The sequence below is a fragment of the Sorex araneus genome, chromosome 6 (assembly GCF_027595985.1).
Source record: "Sorex araneus isolate mSorAra2 chromosome 6, mSorAra2.pri, whole genome shotgun sequence".
Classification (NCBI taxonomy): Eukaryota; Metazoa; Chordata; class Mammalia; order Eulipotyphla; family Soricidae; genus Sorex; species Sorex araneus.
In genome coordinates this window covers 48,681,350-48,694,989 of record NC_073307.1, presented here as the reverse complement: position 1 = coordinate 48,694,989, position 13,640 = coordinate 48,681,350, and the positions used below count along the sequence as shown (strand labels likewise).

Here is a 13,640-nt window from a genome sequence, read left to right as displayed (position 1 = left end):
GCCAAAAATAGTAACAACTAGTCTCACAATGGAAATGTTACTGGTGCCCACTAGAACAAATCGATGAGCAATGGGATGACAGTGATACAGTGACAGTGATTTGACCGAAATAGGAAATCTCAATCAATGCTCATTGGAATTTCACCTGATCCATCCACTATGGAAAATAGGGATATTTATGAGAAAAATATGTTTTGTACTCCAATTGGATTCAGTTATCCCACAACTAGTTTCTACACCCAAACAAACAAACATTAATTAAAAATATGCAAGCGCCTCCATTTCCGTTGCAACTCTTAGCACAATACGAAGAATATGGAAACAAGACAAATGTCCATCAAGAGATGATCAGATAACGAAGTTTTGGTATATATAGACAGGGAATACTATGCTTCCACAAGAAAGGATAAAATTGTGCAGTATGTGGCAACTTGGCTGGATTTGGAGACTATCATGTTGAGAGAAATTAGGAGAGGCTGAAAGACAAATATAGGGTTATCTATGCATAAGTGGTATATAAAGAAATATATCGTAAATATAAACAAATTGATAATAAACTTTGAATCCTGGAAAACAGATGTGAAAGTATCAAGTTTGTTCAGATACATTCAGAGAAATGAAAAGGTTGATTGGATGTAATATGGGAACATAGATGAGTAGTCTGGATGGTGCTGAGGGAGGTTAAAGGATGCAACAAAACCATAAGTGTCAATTAACAAAGTATGTAGAGATGAGAGGGAGGGAAGGAAGGTTGCACTGGAGGTGACATTGGGACAGGGCTTGAAAGTCATGGGCACTTTTGTGATGGTGGTATGCGTTAATACCATAAACTTGAACACTATTAGAACCCTATTACCTAAACTATAATAAACACATTTTTAAAATCAACAAACTAAATATGACACTCATTTAAGGGAAATGAATCCAAGCTTTTGAAACTGGAATTTTAGAAAACTTATATTTCTGACCTTGCATTATTAAATAATTCTAAGAGAGATATTTTGTTGAGATGGTTGTGATGTTAATAATATTTTTAAATAGTTGGAAATGTGCCAGAATTTGCTAACTTTTAAAATGACTAATAAATGATATGAAAAGTAGAAAACATATAACAGGTGTATGCAAGGAAATGAAACTTGGGATCAATTTGGTAACAACATAAATATATTCTTCATTCACATAACTTGTAATCAAATTCTTCTGAACCTTTTAACATATCTTTGTAGCTATTGTAATTACTCTTATTGCCATGGCATTGTCATGCCATAATATTGCACAGAGAGTAACATCTGTCATTCAGGCTCATTTTTGAGGGTTGGAACCTCCTGTGTCTAAAATATTCCATGCTTCGTTTGGCTTGTTCTAGTCCCTTTCACCTCATTTTTCTTAAACTTCTGAGTATGCTGGCCATAGGGTACAGCAATTGATGATTACAAAAGTTCATTATTTGGTTGTATTAATGGTGATGATTTTTATTAGTTACAATGGCAAAAACAACTGAAAAATACAGAAGATCTTTGGGGCTCCAATTTGAAAAAGACAGTCTCAGATGGTTTCATGGGGTCCAGGTTTCTGTATCACAACAAAATATTGTTGTATTTGCAGCTCCCAGAGTAAAGTGTCCCATTCACTTAGCTATTGTGGTTTCATGGTGATATATTATTACATGATTATTAGTGGGCTGGATCGATAGCACAGCAGTAGGGCATTTGCTTTGCTCATGACCTACCCAGATTTGATTCCTCTGTCCCTCTCGGAGAGGTCGGCAAGCTACCAAGAGTATCTTTCTCGCATGGCAGAGCCTGGCAAGTTACGCATGGCGTATTCGATATGCCAACAACAGTAAGAACAAGTCTCAAGATGGAGACGTTACTGGTGCCCGCTCGAGCAAATCGATGAGCAACGGGATGACAGTGACAGTGACAGATTATTAGTTATCTCTGAGTGACAACAATCTCTTCCCTACTGTCCACTTTTCCTTACAGTACATGGTAGCCACGGTAACCAATCTCCCTCTTGCTTTATGTCCCTTCCATTTGAAATATGTAGTTTTCTCATGTGCAGTGAGGTTTATACTAACAAATAAACTATATTGAATTTAACTTTAATGTGTATCATATCTATAAATTTGTAAATTATACAGTAGTATGAATACAAAGCTTATAAAAACATTGTTTTGAATGTAATTATTCTTAAGGTGTATTAGCGGAAGGCAGAACATGTTTCAATGTTTCAAGTTGTCTCCCTGTGATCCAAAAAATCACTGGAACAGGTTATAGGAAAGAAGGTATTTATTGGCAAGAAGTAATGTATATGTCATAAAGCAAGTCCAAGTAGCTCAAGTCTTTGGAAAAAGATGAGGAAATTTATGCAAACAGAGAGATGATAAGCTGTTTATGAAGAGTTAATTTTCCCTAAAGATGTGTGTAACTATGACATGGACAGTGAACATGAACAGTTAATTACCATACAGTAAATACTCAACACAAAATCATACATCAGAAAGCTGCATAATGTGTATAAACATTGATAGTTTGGCTTTTTAGTATGTCAATGGAGAAAACGATAATATTTATTTGAGATAGCATATAGTGACCACTTATAACAGCCAGAAATTTCTGGTTTTGATCAGAAAAAAATAGAGGTTCAATCAAAACTTAATTTCTTTTTCTCAATTAAAATTTAAAAAATCATTTTAATTCATGATGATCTGTTACAGGCATTCAATATTCCAACATGATTCCCAACACCATTGCACCTTCCCACCACCTTTGTCTCCAATTTTCCCAACCACCCTTTAAGCATGCCACCATAGCGGGCCCTCAATAATTTATTTTATATCACTTGCTATGAATAATGCGCTAAAAGAGTGATCAAAAAATGTTTCTCTGGAAGAAAGTTAGTGATGACTTTTTTATCTCCCTATGGAGTCATTAAGCCCTTGCAATAGAGATTACTAAGCTGTTGTAATAAAAATAAGTCTTCTGTGTTTATATTTTGTTAATGAAGTTTGATTCCCTTCTAAATTACATTCCATTCAAATCTGGTGTGCTACACCTCATTTATTAGTGTTCTAGAATTTTCTTTTGGGGGGGGTACAAGTACAAACTTACGAACTTTCATGTTTGTATTTGGTTTACATTCCTCCACCAGGGTCCATTTCCCTCCACCAATTTTCCCAGTATCCCTCCCACCACCACCACCCCAACCCCCACCACCCCACCCTGCCTCTGTGGCAGGGCATTCCCTTTTGTTCTCTCTCTTGTTGGATGTTGTAGTTTGCAATAGAGGTATTGAGTTGCCATCATGTTCGGTCTATAGTCCACTTTGGTACACGGCTTTCAACCTGATTGGGTCTTCCCAATATTCTCTACTAGGTGTTCCCTTCTCTGTCTCTGCTGCCTTTTCCCCCAGTATGTGAGGCCAGTTTCCAATCTGTGGGGCAAACCTCCTGGTTCTAATTGCTACTACTCTTGGGTGTTAGTGTCTCATTCTGCTACTTTATATTCCACATATGGGTGCAATCTTTCTATGTCTGTCTCTTTCTTTCTGACTCATTTTACTCAACATGACTCTCTCCATGTTGATCTACTTATAGGTATATTTCATGACTTCATCTTTTCCAACAGCTGCATAGTATTTCATTGTGTAGATGTACTAAATTTTCTTTAACTAGTCATCTGTTTTTGGGAACTCTGTTTTTTCCAGATTTTGGCTATTGTAAATAGTGTTGCAATGAACATAGAAATGCAAATGTCATTTCTACTATACCTTTTTGCCTCTTCGGAGTATACTCCCAGGAGTGGTATTGCTGGGTGAAATGGGAGCTCAATTTCTAGTTTTGTGAGAATCATCCATATTGTTTTCCAATCGGGCTGAACCAGTCAGCATTCCAACCCCCACACACCTAACCCCCCCACGCCCCTACCCCCCCCACTTAGCCCCCCCCGCCTGTGTAACTAATAAATTTCACTTTACTTTCACTTTGATTGCATTCAATATTTCAACAAAACTCAATATTATTGTTTGGAGAGTCTCTCCCCTAAAGTCAGACCTGCTGAAAAGGAGACTTTAGATAATTTGTTTTCCATTGCTGAGGATGAAGAGATATGAGGTCGAGTGACCACACTTAGCGGCCTCTCGGTTTGGGGTTTCTGTATTTTAGTATTTTAGTAACTAAGTCCAGAGAGATATCTTAATGGCATTTTTTAAATGTCTCTTTCCTCTGTCTCACTATTTGTGTATAGGAAGGCCATGGATTTTTGGGTATTGATTTTATATCCTGCAACTTTACTGTACATGTCTATTGTTTCTAGGAGTTTCCTAGTAGAGGTTTTAGGATTATCCAGGTATAGAATCATATCATCTGTGAATAGTGAGAGCTTGATTTCTTCCTTTCCTATCTGGATGCCCTGAATGTCTTTTTCTTGCCTAATTGCTATTGCAAGTACTTCCAATACTATGTTGAACAGAAATGGTGAGAGTGGGCATCCTTGTCTTGTCCCTGATCTCAGAGGAAAGGCCATTAGTTTTTCTCCATTGAGGATAATTCTTGCCTAAGGTTTGTGGTAGATGCCTTTGACAATCTTAAGGAAAGTTCCTTCTAAACCCATTTTGGTGAGAGTTTTCATCATAAATGGATGTTGGATCTTGTCAAATGCTTTCTCTGCATCTACTGAAATGATCATATGGTTTTTATTTCTACTTTTGTTGATGTGATGGATTCTGTTGATTGATTTCCAAATGTTAAACCATACTTGCATTCCAGGGATAAATCTGGCTTGGTCCTGATGTATGATCTTTTTGATGATTTGTTGGATTCTATTTACTAGTATTTTGTTGAGGATCTTCACATCCATGTTTATCAGGGATATTGGCTTGCAGTTTTCCTTGTTCGCAGTGTCTTTATTTGCTATTGGTATTAGGTAGATATATGCCTCATAGAAACTGTTTGGGAAGGTTCCTGTTTTTTTAATTTCCTGGAAAAGCTTGAGGAGAACTGGCAACAGGTCTTCTTTAAATGTTTGGAAGAATTCACTAGTGAAACCATCTGGGCCTGGGGTTTTGTTTTTGGGAAGACTTTTGATTACACTTTCAATTTCCTTTATATTAATGGGTCTGTTCAGGTATTCCGAGTCTTCTTGGTTCAGTCTTGGGAGATTGTAGGAATCCAGGAATTTATCCATTTCTTTTAGGTTGTCTTGTTTCGTGGCATACAGACTTTCAAAGTAGCATCTGATGATGTTTTGAATTTCATTGGTTTCTGTTGTGATGTCGCCCTTTTCATTTCTGATTCGCTTTATCAGGGTTCTCTCTTTCTTTGTGAGTCTTGCTAGTGGTTTATCAATCTTATTTATTTTCTTGGAGAACCAGCTTTTTGTTTCATTGATCTTTTAGATTGTTTTTTGGTTTCCATGTCGTTAATTTCTCCTCTAAGTTTTATTATTTCATTCCTTCAATCTGGTTTGGGTTATTTTTGCTGGTCCTTTTCTAAGATCTTGAGCTGCGAAGTCAAGCTATCTATGTAGGCCCTTTCTTCGTTGCTGAGGAATGCTTGCAGAGCTATAAATTTTCTCCTTAACACAGCTTTAGCTGCATCCTATAGTTTCTGGTAGCTTGTGAACTCATTCTCATTTGTTTCGAGGTATTTTTTGATTTCTTCCTTGATTTCCTTTAGGACCCACTCATTGTTCAACAGTGAGTTGTTTAATTTCCAGGTTTTTGATTTGGTTCTCCATGTCTGTGTGTGATTAACTTCTATATTCAGCGCATCATGGCCTAAAAAGATAGTTGCTACAATTTTTATCTTTCCGATTCTATTAAGGTATGATTTGTGACCCAGAACGTGGTCCATTTCTGAAAATGTTCCATATGTACTGGAAAAGAATGTGTATTCTTTCTTTTTGGGGTGTATAGCCCTATATAGGTCTATTAGCTCTGTCCCCTTCCTTTTCTTCATTCAGAGCCATTGTTTCCTTGCTAAGTGTTGTTCTTATTGATCTATCCAGAGGTGACAAATCAGTGTTGAAGTCTCCAACTACTTTCTTGGTGCTAGTGATGTCCCCCTTAAATTCTGTTAGGAGTTATTTTAAGTATTTAGCTGGTCACTCATTAGGTGCATATACGTTTAAGAGTGTGATTTCTTCTTGTTGTACATATCACTTTATGAATAGAAAATGACCTTCGCTGTCCCTTCTGATCTTTTCAGCCTGAAATGTATGTTGTCGGATACTAATATAGCTACCCCAGCTTTTTTGAGGGACTTTGGGTAGTTAATATTTGTAATCTAACAATTCCAGATTCCAAAAATACAGGAGAAAAAAAGAGCTATATTCTAGCTTCTTAACCTCTCAGGTTCTTTACCTCCTCTTTGTAGTCTCGGAAAATAGCTATGAAAAGAAAAGCATCAACCAATACCCAAGTGGGTACTACAAAATGAGGGATGATGTCACGCTACCATTTCTCATTATACTGTTAAGTGATCACAGTCTATTTATCTGTCTGAGGAGAGCTGAGGATCATGAGAAGCTGGGTTCATCCAGAACAGTGAACAGATCTACAAAAGCCAAACGGTAATTCTGCATTAAACATTTTACATTTTCTATCGTCTATTGTTTTAAATTTTTCAAAGATATATTATGATTTATTATGAGAAAAATAGAAAGAAATAAGTTTTAGTTTGTGAAACATTTGTTTATAACATTAGATATGCTTTAGGTACATGGCATATCTCAACACCTGTACATATTCCTTTGTAATATTCACACCACGTAAATCACCCCTTTACATGATGTTCTTACTCCCCATCACAACCTCTTTTCTTGTAATGCTTTACTTTTTCACAGTATAAGAATTTTATGGGTTATATTTTTGCTTGCTCACTTGTTTAGTTTCTATTAATTTACTGATTCTTTTTATTATACCATCTTGAGACACAAAGTTGTTCCTGACTGTGTTTCCATCATGTAATGGTCTCACTGTCTCTTCACCAGTGTACATTTCGCACCACCCCTATGCCCAGTTTCCCTCCTTCAGCCTCCCATCCCCAAACTTCCTTCTGCCTTTATAGCAGGCATTTTTCTTCTTTCTCTTTCTCCCTCTCTCTGTCTCTCTCTCACTCTCACTCTCGCTCTCACTAGCTATCGCTCTCTCTATCCTTCCCTCTCTCCTTCCCCCTCTCTCTGTCTCTCTGTCTCTGTCTCCATCTGTCTCTGTCTCTCTGTCTCTCTCTCTCCCTGGGCATTATGGTTTCCAGAGCAGGTACTGAAAGGTTATATGCATAGCCCTTTACTTACTTTCAGAATTCAATTCTTGTCCAGAGTGATCATGTCATAGTAGTCTCTTCTCTACCCTCTTGAGGCAAGCAAGCTTCCAACCGTGGACCGGTGGACCAGATACTATTTTATCTATTTCAGTATTTAAAATACTTTTTTCTCATATTAAAAATCATAATGATACTACTATATTAATTTTTTGTTGAGGAAGCATTTATCTACAAAATCTATATACATTAGAATTAAAATTTTAAGCCTGTTCAAAATATTTTATTTTGAGGATTCCTGCAACTGAAATACCAATTATCACTCTACAATTGTCTACTTGGGTCCCTTCCCTTGCTTACCTCATCCTATGCTTCTCTAGTAACATCAGTTCTTTATATGTTTTCTTGAGAATAATTTTTTTCATAGAATGGAAGCGTATGTTTTCCAGATGAAATGGTCTGTGGGTGACTAGTACACAAATTGTAAGGTATTTATTTGTAGTCTAAAATTTCCCACTATACTCATCAGAATCCTGTGTTCTCAGAAACTAAGTTACAGGCTTATATACCATATCTATGCTGTTACATCTGACACTGCTTCCTGATTTTGGTCTTCTGTTTGTGTGTTTTAATTTTGCCCCTCATTCATATTTTATATGCCACTGCTGGTAGCATATGAAAATGTAGTGTATTTTTGTGTAATGAAATGTGTCCTATATTTATCTAAAATTTATATTGAAGTTTCAAATTTATTTTCAGTTCTCTGTGATTTAGTACTTCAGATTTTGGGTTTAAGTAACTTGATTGATATCTTAGCAATACTTTTCAATTATTAGTAAAACAAAGTATTAGGTAGTTGAAACTTTTCCTTGAAGTGTTTCTGCACTTCAGAATATAATTTTTTGTAAAATAAAATCTATCTTTTTAAAAAATTCATATTTAGTATAAAATTAAAATGATGCAAAGTTTTCATCTCGTTAAGATAAAGTGGTGGCTCTATTACTGATAACATTAGTAAAAGCCAAATGGAGCCAGAGAGCTAGCTAAAAGCACTGAGTGATGGTCTGTCTGCTGGAAATTCGAGTTCAGTCTGTATCATCCCATGGTGCCCTGAGCACTGGAAACAGAGCTGGGAGTAGTTCCAGAGCATCACCAGGTGCTGGGAGTGAAAAATAAATAAATAAAATAGAATAAATACCATATATAGATATAGATATATTGCTCCTACTGATTTTTATTTTTTAATTTTAATTTGGTTAGTCTTTAAAATTATACATGGAATAATACTTATATGACCATGGTCAGAATAGACTGACTGTGGGTCTCCTTAAGAGTAACCAATTTAATTGGACTATAATCTGTCTTCAGTATTTAACACATATGAAAATTGTGAGCAACAAAACGGAAAGAACAATGAGTTGAGTGAGTGATCAAGACTCCTTGCCGCTGAGTTTTGCTCTCTGCTTACATTTTCCATGAAAGTTGGTTGCTGCAAGGAGTAGTGTAGCAAATATGAAAAGCAAGCACAAAGTAAATTCTTGTCTTTTCAAAGGCAGTTACATTCTACATCTTTTCCCTATTAAAGCATAGTATGTGGGAGAAGAGAAAAGGAGAAGTTGTAAAACGTGTACTTGAGAGACAAAACAGGATTCTCTATAAGGAACACGAAGACACTGGCACACACATATAAAAACATCATTTTTATATAGTAACTAACACTTATATGTTTTATACAGTATGTGTAGTATATGTACTAGAGGATGCATATAGTTCTTAATATATATGCTTATATATTAAAGCAAGGGGACAAGAGAAAACTTGGAACATGAGTGAGGGAAAAGTACACTGGCGAAGAGACAGGTGTTGGAATATCACATGACTGAAACCCAATCATGAATAACTTTTTAACTGTGTACATCAATGTGATACAATTAAACAGTACATTTTTAAAATATAGAAGCTTATAGTATATAGAATTCTTCTATACAAACCTGACAACTTAAGTCTGTATCTAATGTCATAAGACAATGATAGCAGGGCCTTCTAACAGAAGGTAGGTCATTTTCCTGGCATGCAGCCAACCCAGGTTCAATCCCTGGCATCCCAGTTGGTCCCCCGAGCACTGCCAGGCATAATTACTGAGTGCAGAGCCAGAAATAACCCTAGGGCACCACTCAGTGTGAACCATAAAAGACAACAACAACAGCAACAACAAAGCATAGCACCAATCATTTCTTGCACACATTTTTAAATAATAATTTTCAATGTTCTAAGCACATTCAATATTTTGCCTCATTTGAACCTTACCATATCTCAATAAAATATTATTCCTACTCTCAAATTTTTTGTAAGTGGATAAAGAATCGTACCTATAAGCAAAGCTGAACTCAGAGCTACAGGTCACTTTAAATAAATTCTAATGTTAGAATCCTAGTCTACCTTTTAATATACATGTTCAGAGCACAATATGCCTGTGAAGGAAAAGGGAGCCCAAATATTTTACATGAAACTTTTTCAAATTATATGTAAATTTAAATTATTTATTATTTATGTTATATTTATACTTATGTAAATGGTTATAATTAGAATTAATATTAACCCTTATTAACACTTTTGGTGTAAAAAGTAGCTGCACCTCCATCATGAACAAAGTGTGTTAAGATTCCCGGCTTCGATCCTTTCACTACTGGCTCTTCTTTACCCAATCTGAAGACCAAATGCCTTAACTCAACATTTGGAAATAATTTCCCCCCCATGAAATACATCTCCAACAATTTAAATATCTCATTTTCTTCAAATGCTAAACAACAGATTAATTGAACTCTGGAATATATAACTACATGTATCTGTCTTAAATACATTTTCTCTTATAGTTTCCATATTTTTGGTAAACCTCCATAGCTAGTAAGATTTCAGCTGATCTTTAATCTATTACCAAAGACAAATAATTTTTTTAATTTTCTTAATTTTGTATAGAACTAATTGTAGGAGACACACGGTTAACGAAATTGTTCAGAATTGAATTTCAATTATACAATGTTCTAATACCTAACCCTTTGCCAGTGTATATTTCCCAACACCAATGTCCTCAGTTTCCCTTCATTACCCAGAGGGAGCCTGCCTCTATAGCAGAGATTGTTCTCTTGTTTTTCTGGTTTTCCTTTTTTAGGCACTATGATTCACAATTGTGTTATTGAAAGGATATCATGCATATCACTTGACCTCCTTTCAGCACTCAGGTCTTGTCCAGAGTGTTCATTTCCAACTATCATTGAAGTTGAAAACATTCTTTTGTTTTTGGGTCACACTCAGCAGTGTTCAGGGGTTACTCCTGGCTCCTCACTAAGGAACTGTTTCTGGCAATGCACAAGGGACCACTGGGATGGCAGTTTAACCTGGGGTCAGTCCTATTCAAGGCAAGCACCCTACCCACTGTAATATCACTCTAATCCAGAAGCTGAAAATTTTTGACCTAACATTATGATTCCTAACTTTTCTTATCATTTTGATAGATTAAAGGAACCTACAGATTCCAAATTAACAGCCCATGGTATTTGCTAATAAAAAATATATTGGTCTGCATGTACATAAAGAAAATTCACACTGAAGAAAATTAATATAGGCCAATAAACATTCTTAGTTCTCACATTACTGTTTTTTTAATTTTTAAAATTTTATTGAATCCCCGTGAGATACTTACAACTTTCATGTTGGGTTACAATCTCACAATGATCAAACACCATCCGTCCACAAGTGCACATTCCCCACACCAATATCCAGGGTATACTCCCCCTTTACCACCCTCCCCCTGACTCTATGGCAGACAATTTTCCCCATACTCTCTCTCTACTTTTGGACTTTATGGCTTGCAACACAGACACTGAGAGGTCATCATTGTTCCATTATCTACTTTCAGCATGCATCTCCCATCCCAACTGGTTCCTCCAGCCATAATTTTCTTAGTGATTCCTTCTCTATTCCATCTGCCTTCTCCTCTCTCCTCAAGAAGCAGTCTTCAGCTATGGGGCAATCCCCCTGGCCCTTGTATCTACTGTTCTTGAATGTCAGCCTCATGTGATGTCATTTTATACTCCACAAATGAGTGCAGTCCCTCTATGTCTGTCCCTCTCTTTCTGACTCATTTCACTTAGCATGATACTCTCCATGTCTATCCATTTAAAGGTAAATTTCATGACTTCTTATCTCCTAACATCTGCATAGTATTCCATTGTGTAGATGTACCAAAGTTTCTTTAACCAGTCATCTGTTTTAGGGCACTCAGGTTGTTTCCATATTTTGGCTATTAGTTATCATATTTCTTAAATTAAATGCTAATCCCAAAGTTCTCATTGAATTATAGATCAACACCCATGGACAACACAAGCTGGGGATCAAACCACACTGGATGGTCAGATTTTATCCTTTTGGGATTCTTCTCTCAATTGAATCACCCTGCTCTTCTTTGTGCCTTTATTTTTGTGGTTTTCCTGCTGGCCTTGTCTGGAAATAGCATTCTGATCCTTCTGATACACTGGGATACCAATCTCCATACTCCAATGTACTTTTTCATCAGCCAATTGTCTCTCATGGATGTCATGTACATTTCAGTCACTGTGCCCAAGATGCTCATGAACCAAGTCATAGGTATAAACACAATTTCACCTCCTGAATGTGGGATTCAGATGTTCTTATATCTGACACTAGTAGGTTCAGAATATTTCCTTCTTGCAGCCATGGCCTATGATCGTTATGTGGCCATCTGCCGTCCACTCCATTATTCTAGTCTCATGAATCATAAAATGTGCTTCCTTTTAGTGTCTGCCTGCTGGTTTCTGGGAATGGTGGACGGGTTCTTGCTCACACCTGTCACCATGACATTCCCTTTCTGCAGATCCCGGAAGATCCAACATTTCTTCTGTGAGGTCCCTGCTCTAATGAAGCTTTCTTGTTCAGACACAACCCTCTATGAGACACTTATGTATATATGCTGTGTCCTTATGCTTCTTGTACCTGTAGCAGCAATTTCAAGCTCTTATTATTTAATCCTTCTCACCATCTACAGGATGAACTCAGCAGAAGGCCAGAAGAAGGCCTTTGCCACTTGTGCTTCTCATATGATTGTGGTTACTCTTTTCTTTGGGGCTGCTGTGTACACATACATGCTTCCCAACTCCTATCACACACCTGAGAAGGACATGGTGGTCTCTGTATTTTATACTATACTGACACCTGTCCTAAACCCATTCATATATAGTTTTCGGAACAAAGATGTCACAGCAGCTCTGACAAAAATGGTGAGTGGGGGAGTTCTTATGCACTGAATTCAAAGTAAGCAATTTTATTACTAAGTAAAGTGTTTCTTATTACACATCAGAGTTTTATGTCTTATTATACGTTATTCCCATTATTCATCCGATTGTATTATAATAATTTGTCATCCCACATTCTGTTCAGACTTCTATGTTTGTTTTAGGGCCATACCACGTACTTCTCAGGATTCAATCCTACATTTGCATTCAAAAAAACCTCTGGTAGTGCTCACGGGATCATATGGGAATCTATACATGCCAGATTGTTTTTGTTTTGCACTGAAATCCGTTGAGCAATGGAGCTGGAGACTTGCAACACAGTGTGGGTCAGAGAATAACATAGACTAGGTGTGTGGAGAACCACCAGCTCATTTTTGCTATTTTCTTGAGCAAAGAGCATTTCTTGGAAAGTGTGTATGCCCGTATATTTCGAAGAGAACTTTGATATACAATAGTGAAATCCATTCCAGTTTTATCGATTAATAAGACACTCTTGGAGATCCTGACTGAAAGCATATTTGAAGAAACTGACTATAAAAGCTACACAGCAAAGCCAGGAGAGTCCCCTCTTTGTTAGATTGGGGTTATTTGCCATCGATTTTAATGGTAGCTACAATACAGTTCAATGAAAGAAACAAACAAATCCAGGATTTAGAAGAAGGAACCAAAATTTAAGAAATCCCACTACCGGTTCTGTTCAACATGCCATGTATGAGTCGTGAAGTGAAAATAATATGACATTTGGTGTGTCATTTAAATTCCGATTAATATTCCTCGTACTGGGGCTGGAACTCAGCACAGTGGGCAGGGCGTTTGCCTTGCACGCGACCAACCTGGGTTCGAATCCCAGCATCCCAAATGGTCTCCTAAGCACCGCCAGGAGTAATTCCTGAGTGCAGAGCCAGGAGTAACTCTTGTGCATAGCTGGGTGTGACCCAAAACTTAATAAAAATATTCCTCATACTTTCCCTGAAAATTTCAAACTATTGTTAAATTCAAGTTATCTTCCTTAAGGAACTTACATCTATATGGCAATCTCTATTTCTAAAAAGCTATGAAATTTTCCAGGA

General features: G+C 36.7%; 1 protein-coding gene across 1 annotated transcript; it reads left to right on the top strand.

The window, feature by feature from the left end:
• The first annotated feature begins 5,109 nt into the window (after positions 1 to 5,109).
• On the top strand, positions 5,110 to 12,582 carry LOC129405729 (olfactory receptor 2T29-like). Its single transcript, XM_055142926.1, has 2 exons — positions 5,110 to 5,135; positions 11,622 to 12,582. The coding sequence occupies exons 1-2, from the start codon at positions 5,113 to 5,115 to the stop codon at positions 12,580 to 12,582; spliced, it is 984 nt and encodes a 327-aa protein (XP_054998901.1). The 5' UTR covers positions 5,110 to 5,112.
• Positions 12,583 to 13,640: the final 1,058 nt, after the last annotated feature.